At 37.9% G+C, this 11,147-nt stretch overlaps 1 protein-coding gene across 1 annotated transcript in view; it reads right to left on the reverse strand.

Annotated features, from left to right (window-relative positions):
* Positions 1-461: 461 nt before the first annotated feature.
* The window catches only part of CCDC125 (coiled-coil domain containing 125), a 14,020-nt gene continuing 3,334 nt past the window's right edge, over positions 462-11,147 (reverse strand). Inside the window, 9 exon segments of the mRNA XM_035310040.1 lie at positions 462-552; positions 679-816; positions 2,139-2,310; positions 3,539-3,646; positions 4,472-4,587; positions 6,629-6,711; positions 9,060-9,145; positions 9,837-9,914; positions 10,610-10,696. Of these exon segments, the coding sequence (XP_035165931.1) occupies positions 545-552; positions 679-816; positions 2,139-2,310; positions 3,539-3,646; positions 4,472-4,587; positions 6,629-6,711; positions 9,060-9,145; positions 9,837-9,914; positions 10,610-10,696 (876 nt within the window). The 3' untranslated portion in view covers positions 462-544.

An 11,147-nucleotide genomic window follows, 5' to 3' on the forward strand; every position in this document is an offset into this window, starting at 1 on the left:
GAGAAGGGCTACGAAGCTGGTGAGGGGCCTGGAGAACAAGTCTTACGAGGAGCGGCTGAGGGAGCTGGGCTTGTTCAGCCTGGAGAAAAGGAGGCTCAGGGGTGACCTTATCACTCTCTACAGGTACCTCAAGGGAGGCTGTAGCGAGGTGGTGGTTGGTCTGTTCTCCCACGTGCCTGGTGACAGGACGAGGGGGAATGGGCTTAAGTTGCGCCAGGGGAGTTTTAGGTTGGATCTTAGGAAGAACTTCTTTACCGAAAGGGTTGTTAGACACTGGAATGGGCTGCCCAGGGAAGTGGTGGAGTCACCATCCCTGGAGGTCTTTAAAAGACGTTTAGATGTAGAGCTTAGGGATATGGTTTAGTGGGGACTGTTAGTGTTAGGTCAGAGGTTGGACTTGATGATCTTGAGGTCTCTTCCAACCTAGAAAATTCTGTGATTCTGCCCAGAAGATACATGGGCTAGCATGTAACTAACAGGCTAGCATATTACGCGGGCTAGCATGTAACTAACCTTTCTCTGATGAGCCAAGGCCCCCTCTTTGTCATTTAACTGCATATTTATTTTAAATGGAAAGACAAGAAAGAACTTGTAAGAACAAGGCAATCTGCGTAAATCAACAATTACATTTGTTCTAGGGAATCATGCTGACTATTAAATAAAACAAAAAAAACTAACCAAATCTATTAATCTCTTCAGGATTTCTTTCATGAGGGTTGTCGAGTTCTTCAACTTTCCTGCTGTCCACATCTGATGAGAGCAGGCTTGGTAATTTCTGTCTCAGATTATTCTTGTTCCCTTGTAACGTGACAGACCCTAAAACAGAAGTATATAAATTATGGAAATGCTTAAAAGAAAAGCTGCTTTTGGGTCTAAATGGGCATGCATAAAGCTAAACTCCAAGCAACTTCTAAAAGGGCACTGCAAGCTACAGCTTGTACAGTACATAATATGGCAAGTTATTTGCATGCAGCACCACCCTTGCCATCTACTAAAGGCTAAATGGACTTTTCATCTTTGACTTTGGGCAAATTGATTTTTTTTTTTTTCCATATGAAAATTAAACTTTGGCTCCATTTAGGCAATTCATGGTAGTATGTTTTTAAACAGTTGGTAGCCTAAAAAAATAGATTTCTGCAGCACAATTTGTTAAATTTTAAGATTTATAAAAAGATTAAAATATATTAAAATTACAAAATGCTGGTATCACAATATAGAGCTTGGTAACAGTGACTTTGGTAAAAGGGAAACACACTGAAGATGTATCCTGTCTTGCTTCCTGGGGGTGCCCAAGGAATCTGGCACATTACAGGTCAATAGCTAACATAAATACACCTTGAAATGCGTTCTGCTCCTCAATTCTATGGTTTTGACCATGACATAAGTATTTAAATACTTCTCTCTATGCTTTTCCTTAAAAAGAAAAGGATAATGACAATTCTTCCTTTTTTACAAAGGGATTTGTAATTTGTGGATGATCGTGCTAAGTAGTAGGAGAAGAAGAAGAAATATTAATGCCTGGAAATACATAATGAAAAACTGAAAATTAAAAAAATAATTATTGTATTCAGTATTTCAGGAAAAGCTCAGTATATATCTTTTTGCACTTCTCTTTCCCTAAGTCTTACATATAATTAAAAAAAATAATAATGTTGATAACATTGTGAACAGCCAGGCTAAACTTTCCAGATGCTACCTTTCTTTTGTGCTGTTTTTATGAGATCTTTAATATCTAGAATATTATTGGCATCCTGGATAAGTTTATTTATTCTAGCATGATTTAACTCAGATAATTTAGTTCATGAGCATTTAATAAAAAAAAGGCTACATTAAAAGCTAGACTAGTAACACCAACATCCTACAGTAGTTTTTATATTATGATTACTATAATAGTCCACTTACACCCAGACATCCTGCATTACATGAGAAACTTCTGGTAGAAGTTCGTGAACTATGTGCCACACTGCTTAGTGTATTTATGGTTTTCACACTGTTCCTTTTTTCTGGGCTCTTCAGAAGTCTCAGTCAGCAATTAAACTACAACCACATATTTGATTCAATAAAAGTCTGCCTGTACCCCTTTGTCAACTAAATTCTTTTCTATTTGACTGTTACTGCTATGTAACATGCCCAGCTACCATCCTCCTTCAGACGTTTCCAGTTTATAAATTTTGTTTCCTTTTTAATCTTCATTACTTCTGCAAGCCTCAGAGCTAGGTCCTTTTGCTGCATTAACTGCTGTTCGAATGCAATTCTGAAGGCATCTGCCACTATATAAGCTTCATCTTTACACTTCTTCAGAAGTTCGATCTGTTTTTAATTAAAAGAAAATGTGAAGTATATTAAGCAATTTGCAAGCAATAAGGGATTTAAGAGACAAATTAGGAGACAGACTAAAGCCACTAATGCAGTTCAACACTTCTATATTACCAAGTTACCATAGTGGTTCCCAAGGCAGACCTGTGCACATAAAAGGGAACTGATGAAGGACCAGGCAAATTTTAAATATATCTAATTGTGGAAGTAGTATAAAACCTGAATAAATGGTTTCTTGTAACATAAAGAGATATGTTTTGAAATGTGTATTTAAGTCTGTACCCTTTTTTACACATGTACCTGACACCACCTACACACTACATTAGCTATGCTGCTGGTGGTGCCTACTTATCTCTGCACATGCAGACCAGCTTGTTCTGTACCCGTATGCAGAGCATGAAAAAAAAAAAATATATATATATATATATGTATAATAACCATGGCACAAAAGAGGCATGAAAGTATATGAAAGTCTTAAAGAGGTGGTTGATGCCTCAAGCCTGTCTCTAAGAAGGAATCGGGATAATGCTCTTACTGATAAGTTTTAATTTGGAGTCAGCCCCAATGTAGTCTGGTGGTTGGACTCAATCTTTGGAGGTTCCTTCCAGCTGCAACTATTCTATTCTGTTCCACTTATTTTCAAGATCTGTATGTCAGTTGGAACTTCTGCACTAGGATGGTGAGGAAGGTTACCACACTTGCAGGTTCAAATACAAATTAGAAGAAAAATTCTTCTTTCTAAAACTATAGATTTACTAAATTAAAGACTTTAAGGGCTTGAAAATAATTTTCTTGATTTAATTGTGATGTGAATACACCATGACCTAGCTGGATAAGCACTTGTTTGAATGCTGATGTCAACACAAGGGAGTGGTGTGATAGGGTGGAATGCATTGACAGGAAAAGGAAATTATCCTTTTCAGTGCAAGTCCACACTCACATTGTGTACACATTTACAGAATGTAATACATTTTGAGTGTATATATTTTTATATTAAAAATACAAGTGGAAGAAAACTGAACAATATTTATTTTTTTACTAGTAAATTTAAAAAATCATGATTACAGTTTTATATCAGCAACAATCAGGGCATCACAAACAAACATTATTTCTGGGATGCATTCTTGTTTTAGAACACATCAGTTTGTGTAAGGGTATTTTTTTGAGCAAATTTGTTTTTCTGACCTCTCTACTTGTTTATATCTAAGTCAAGCAGCATTACCTCTTGCTTGAGATGAAGAAGTTGTTTTTGAGTGACAGCTGCCGTTTTAGCACAGGAACAACGCTGCCCCCCAGAAGTATTGCAGGTGCAAGCTCCAAGAACTGCCAGCTTAAAATCCAAAACAAATCACCAGCTAAGTGCTGCATACTGCAGCCCAATCTGCATACACAGCCCAATCCAAGAGATGCCAAATGACTTAGCAAAAAACATTCTGAAGCTACAGAGGCAATGTAAGAGTAAGGGAAACCAGGCTACAAAGATTGAAACATGATTTCTTTTAACTCACAATGACACATGTCAGGTATATTTTTCAGCACTAATCTCATATCTAACACTAATGTACTTTTTGTGAATCTAAATATGCCCCTTAGCTGTTCAAATCTGAACTCACTGCTAAAGGCAGCAGAGGAGATGGGCTTTAAAAATCTTCTGTTCAGTACTTATCTACACAGCAATGCTCAAGAAAATTGAGGTGAAACAAGTAGCGTGCTCATAATGTAAGAAGAGCCATGGCTGCGTTCTAGTATATCTGTGTCAATACATCCCTGTAAACACTGCTCCCCTAGAGTTTTCACTTTGAAGCGGGTATCAAAGAAATAAAGTCTTACACTGTGATCTTGCCAGACTGAGCACTTCTGGAAAGATTAATAAATGCATTGTATCCTAGAGTCTGCTTTTTATATTGTGAAGGAAGAAAGTTTAGAATGCAGATTTCCAGATGACAATCTGGGACAAAAGGTCATAACCCTGTGTTCTTAGATACATCACAAATACATCATCCTCCACTGACTAGGAACTTGCTGACAGCCCTTTTACATTACTGGAAGGAGGTAACCTAAAGGCATAAATTGTCAACCTGCTTATGCTACACCTTATGCTACAATAGAACAAATCTTTGAACCAGCCATTTCGAAAAACACACTTCATAATTTCTTCAAGACCGGTAATATCTGTGATGTCGCTTCTATTCGGGGACATGTTTTCCTGAACAACCTTCTGTTTGTTCACATCCAGCACTGCAAGAATTTCCAAGCACTGCTGATTAAGGACTATGATATAAACAAGGAAAATAATTGAAAAGTCTGCTGTTCTGATTTCTTACTTTCATAGTTTAACTACAGCCAAATGAAGCAGTTTTATAATATAAGCATCTGGGGAATACGATGAGACTACGTAGATTTACAAAGTCAGATCCCACTTGTTTTTTCTTCTGTCTTTTCCTAGAGCTGATGACCAATTTACAGAGATACTGTCTCAAATATTACTTTTCCATTATGTGCTTGTGTCTTTTTTCCACTTAGAACTAAGGCAGCAGATTTTTTTAAAAACAAAACAAAACACAGTGTTGGGAAAATAATGATCTGTTTCAGCTATTTTAAAGTTTTTTTGGGGGAACCAAAAACAAGGGAAAGGAGCTTGAGATGTGTGACCCAACCCAGCATGGTCATAGGATACAGTTTGGAAAACTCGATTATAACGCTGACAAGCTGAATACCTCAAAGTTTTTGCTATGGGAATCTAGAGACATTAGAAGCGTGTATCTCCAATGATGACTTTAATTGCAGCAGAAGCATTCTGTGGCTTTCCTGGCCTGTTGCTGCCTCCTTAAAAAACATGAACAGGAACACAAGAGGTTTGTTTCCCTCCACACCCAGTATGTCATCAAGCCAGTGTGATACGATGGGTCTGTTTCTTTCAGACCTGATTTACTTTCTATCACAGAATCACAGAATCACAGAATTTCTAGGTTGGAAGAGACCTCAAGATCATCGAGTCCAACCTCTAACCTAACACTAACAGTCCCCACTAAACCATATCCCTAAGCTCTACATCTAAACGTCTTTTGAAGACTTCCAGGGATGGTGACTCCACCACCTCCCTGGGCAGCCTGTTCCAATGCCTCACAACCCTTTCAGTAAAGAAGCTCTTCCTAACATCTGACCTAAAACTCCCCTGGCGCAACTTTAGCCCATTCCCCCTCGTCCTGTCACCAGGCATGTGGGAGAACAGGCCAACCCCCACCTCTCTACAGCCTCCTTTAAGGTATCTGTAGAGAGCGATAAGGTCGCCCCTGAGCCTCCTCTTCTCCAGGCTGAACAAGCCCAGCTCCCTCAGCCGCTCCTCGTAGGACTTGTTCTCCAGGCCCCTCACCAGCTTCGTCGCCCTTCTTTGGACCCGCTCAAGCACCTCGATGTCCTTCTTGTAGCGAGGGGCCCAAAACTGAACACAGTACTCGAGGTACGGCCTCACTAGAGCCGAGTACAGGGGGACAATCACCTCCCTAGCCCTGCTGGTCACACTATTTCTGATACAAGCCAGGATGCCGTTGGCCTTCTTGGCCACCTGAGCACACTGCTGGCTCATATTCAGCCGATTGTCCACTATCACTCCCAGGTCCTTCTCCGCCTGGCAGCACTCCAACCACTCATCTCCCAGCCTGTAGCTCTGCCTGGGATTATTACGCCCCAGGTGCAGGACCCGGCACTTGGCCTTGTTAAACTTCATGCAGTTGACCCCAGCCCATCGGTGCAGCCTATCCAGATCCTCCTGCAGAGCCTTCCTACCCTCGAGCAGATCGACACACGCACCTAACTTGGTGTCATCTGCAAACTTACTGAGGGTGCACTCAATGCCCTCGTCCAGATCATTGATGAAGATGTTAAAGAGGACCAGCCCCAGCACCGAGCCCTGGGGGACGCCACTAGTGACTGGCCTCCAACTGGATTTGACTCCATTTACCACAACTCTCTGGGCCCGGCTATCCAGCCAGTTTCTAACCCAACGAAGCGTGCGCCAGTCCAAGCCAAGAGCAGCCAGTTTCTTGAGGAGAATGCTGTGGGAGACGGTGTCTATGCTACATCTACCCTGAATTTTCCTATCATTTAACATTTTTTTTTCCAGTTAAAGTGACAATGTGACAAGAATAACAAACAGTGCTTGTTGCAAATCTTAAAGAGATTTCCTGCATATCCACTAATACCAGTTGTCAGTAAAAAGAAACTCGTCCTGATGGAAAGCTTTATTCATAGCTAACTCCTGAATTATTCCAGAGCAACAGTATAGTAAGAGGAACAGTGGCCGATGGCTTACTTGCATTTTCAGACTTAGGAGTTTTAACTTCCTCAGTTCTCAGTTTCAATGCTTCCTTAAGAGCTGCATTTTCACAATATATCCTGCAGAATTTAGAAAAAGGCTGTATAATCTTTGAACTAAATATTAAAAAACAGGGAAATGAAAAAAAAATTAGCTGGTTAAAACACATCTACTATTTCTACAAATTAAAATTAGAACTACTAAAAAGAATAGAGAAAAAAATGGAAACTGAAAATAGTTGAGTGTTCAGTTTGACAAGATATTACACATACATCATCAGTTTCCTCATTTGTAATTTTTTTAAGGAAAAAAAAAATGTACTATTTTTCTGTAATAATATCTACCAATAGTAAGCGGTATGTAGCTAGATCTGAATCTGCTAGTTAGGGCCAGTAGACAACCTGAAACTACTTTTAGCCAGCTTTCTGAAAAAAATAGGCAAGAATGACATTTTACATACACAGCATTTTTTGATGGGAGATTCTCATTAAAAACTAATTAACTCCCCTCTGGCTGGTCAAGCAGATGAAAATAACTAAATATTCTTAACAATGCAAAATACAGATTGCACAGTGGCTGGTGACCACAGCACACCTGCAGGACTCTGTATAGACTTGGTATGACTGGTGCTGAACCAAGGCTAAGAAGTCAGGCTATGCCACACTGGCTTCTGTAGGGTCACTCCCACTTACTCAGGCTGTAGTTTGCTCTGCAGGAGCAAAAGCAAGAATCTCTTCTTTCATGTGGAGGTTTGTCTACAATCCAAATAACACACGCTGTTCAAACAGGCAGACCTTTATAATAAAACCACACCTGCAACCAATTTAGCTGTCCGTGAGTGCTCAAGTTTTTTTTTTGTTTTTTTTTTTTTTTTAAATAAGCAACAAACAAATCATTCACATGAAAGTACATCATGCCCCAAACTTTAGAGCTTAACAAGAGATGTGTTTAAGTACCACTAGAAACTCATTTAAATCATAATTACCTTTAGAAACTCAGTAAAATTTGTACTGTAAAACTCTGAAGCACTTGCTAGCAATCTCTTGCTTCCCTGAAAACAGGAAATTGTTATTGGACATACGATAATATAGCTCGGGTCTCAATTTTAGAAAGTAAACTTCCTGTAGTCTTAATACTATTGTAAAGAACAGCTGCACTTTTAAGCATTGCAAACTGAGAACATACAACAGACATTTCTAATGCATTTTGCCATTTTTCTATTCAACAGGAAATGAATGCTTCCAGGAAATCTGAAGTCCTAAATGTTATAGCAGTATACATTTTTCGGTGTATTTCTTCAGCTGCCAGTAAATGCAGCATCCTGTAACTTCATGTTTTTGTTTGAAGCTAAATAATAACTTGAAGTATTTCCTTTGAATATAGAAAGGGATATACACATTCTTCTCATCCTAGTGTCACAGATATCTGAAAACTTTTTGCAGAGACGACAATACATGTCTTTAGCTCATAGCTTGCAGCTTTCTGAAGCTCAGTCTCTAGCTTCCAACCCTTTAGGGTAGTTTTGTTACTCACAGCTACCTTACATCTCATGCTACTTTCCTGAGTCCACAAGGCCAAGTGGTTTTTCAAAAAGGATTCCTTGACATTGCAACTATGTTAAGAGGTGAACAAGATACAAAATCTTAGCAAAATTCTTCTTACAAATGAATAGTTTCTATTTTTTTTTTGCTTATTCTTTGATTCTATGTATGAAAGTTTTAAATAAAAAACTCCACTAAAATAATTGCAACTCTGATGTATAGAGGTCAGACATACTATATGTACATTTAAATAAGTGATACTGCTGGTTACTTTTTCAATGTCTGTTACTGCATTATTAGTTTTGTGCCTCTGGCTTCTTCTGCTTGCCTATCTATACCTTCAGCCCATCCAGAATAATTCTTACTTAAACAAAGAACCAGTTGATCTGCCTCTCTCAAAAGCATTCAATTTTACCTGTACCTAGTCTCATACCTACAACGCAAGAACGTAAAGCAATGATTAACCAGCAAACGATATTTCCACGTGCAGGCACATACCATTATTTTCCATGCCTCATTTACACTTAAAATAAATAGAGACAGTCTGGTTCCTGCTGGCTAACATAATAAACTAAAAGGATGAAAGTTAAAATAGAATGTAGCAAAGCCAGCCAGCTAAAGAATTGAGACTTATTAATTTTAGTACTTTTAACTGAAAAATACAAATCTGACTAGCGTGAAAATTAAATTCACCTTCCCAAAGTGTGATGGAAATTTTGAAAGAAAAAACAAAACACACAAGAACAACAAAACAAAACAACAAAACACTATCACCAACACCAGAAGACCTGATGAAGCAAACTTGGAAAAAGATGAAGATGACATATAGCATAAAATGCAGTTTTAAAAAATAGAAAGAAAAAAGAAACATGTCATAAGTTAAATACCAGTCATATTTTTCTGTCCATTTATCTTCGATGTTTTTAAATCTATCCTGATCAAATTCAATTTCCCATTGCAAAATATTTATTTCCTGTAGAGACAAAACAAACCAGCAGAAGTTCATTATAATCATTAGAGCTGAAGGAAGAAATGGAACAGCTGGTGCTGTATTTGGCACTGACAGAGACTAAGGTGACCAACAGTAACTACAATCTATGTCTTTTAAAATAAATTTGGCAACAGACAACAATGAGTTTCTGCATCACTAACCTATTTGTTCCAGACCATGCTGAATGCACTAAGGCTTATGACAAAAGCAAAACCATGCTGTCATGTTTTCCTCTTCCATTACTGTTCTGTGGAAAGGCCACATAAAAAGAGAAATAGAACTCCATTTACTGAAGTAGCTCAATGCCTTCTTCGTCCTCATCTTCCTGATTAAAATAGTGTATTCATTTCTCAGACTCGTTTGGAAGTTCAAGGTTAACTCAGAAATAATGCAACTCAGTATCAACAACTGTGAATCTCACAACACAGAACAACTGAAAACACAAAAAGAATTGCAGTATCTTGCAGTTATTACTTGTACACAGTGTAGCTGGAAAACATTTAGATCCAAAGAACATTAGCATTTTCCCTTTCCCCTTAAAAATAGAAAAGTTGGGAAAAAAAAAGGGAGCTAATGGAAGATTGGGATAGATTTAAATACACTGACCACCCCTTATTAATAGTGGTGAACTTCTATGATTTCATGCCAGTTTAAAGGAAACCTGCACCCTTACGTTTTCTAAAGTTCTCTTTTCTTCCTCAGTTTTTTGAAGCATTGCTTTTGTATGACTTGTGACTTTATTAAATATTGCCTGAAAAAAAAAAAAAAGCACAACTGTCAAATACAGTAATTAAATAAAGCCCAATATTCAGCTGTACATCAATACAAGTCCATGCTCTTGGTTAACCAGGAGTGTGTTGAATTTCAAACATTAGCAATTACCTTATAAGTCCCCATGGGTTCTAATTTTAAGATACTAAATAGCTACACTGCATAACAAACTTGTGTTTCAATCCCCTGGTCTCTTACTGAAAAATACCGCATGACTTAGATCATGTCTGCAAGGACTCTCCACAAAATCAACTCTCAAAAAACTTGGTTACAACATTGACAACATTGGTTACAACATATACCTTGACCTAGGTTTGACTTATTACAAATGTCTGAGGGTAGAACCTGCAGAACTATAAACGGATTATGTAAATATGCAGTTGATTTCAACATCATGCATTGTGACAGAGAATAAAATATTACAATCCCGGAATCCTCAAGGATAAGCTACTGAGAATTTGCTACAACAGTAAAGTCTTCTTAAGTAACTGTGATGATTCCAAGCATAAAAAGTAGTAAATTGTATGGGCCTAGTCTGTACAGACTTGAAGACTCAACATCTTTAAAATATAGCCCTAGGAAGACTAAGTTTTGCACGGTTTGATGAAGAGTGGCAGAAAGATTTTTTTTTTCCTTTACCACAAAGTAAGCAGAAAATTTCTGAACGAATCCTACCTTGCTCTGCAGAATTCTTAGGGCTTCATCTTTTCCTTCAAGCTGTCTTTGAGAAGCTTCAAGCTCAACTTTCAAAATTTCAACTTCCTGAAGCAAAATAAAACAGGCACACTTGGTAAAAGTCAAGATAATCCTGTTAAAAACTCAACTATAACAGCAATGTAAATTTGCCTCCCCCCTCCGCTCCCCCCCAAAAAAAAGCAAACCAAAAAAACCCACCTCCTCTTGTTTTTATCCTCTTTGATTCTTTTCTAATGGCTTGCTTGTGACAAAATGTTAACAGCATGCTAGCACAAAATCCTTAAAGAAGAATACTTGCGATTTTTCTTTCTGTTCTCTTCCAGTATATTTGGGAAAACAAAACAAACCACTAAATATTGTAGTTCTCCCTTGCTAAAGAAGTTGTATATACCAACATAGGTCTAGAGCATTTACATTAAGTGAGCAAACAGAATATATTTCTTTATATGTGCAGCATTCTCTATGAAAGAAAATATACTACACATTGATAGCACTTAGGACTTATATATTTATAATA

Source organism: Oxyura jamaicensis, chromosome Z, assembly GCF_011077185.1.
Source record: "Oxyura jamaicensis isolate SHBP4307 breed ruddy duck chromosome Z, BPBGC_Ojam_1.0, whole genome shotgun sequence".
Taxonomy (NCBI): Eukaryota; Metazoa; Chordata; class Aves; order Anseriformes; family Anatidae; genus Oxyura; species Oxyura jamaicensis.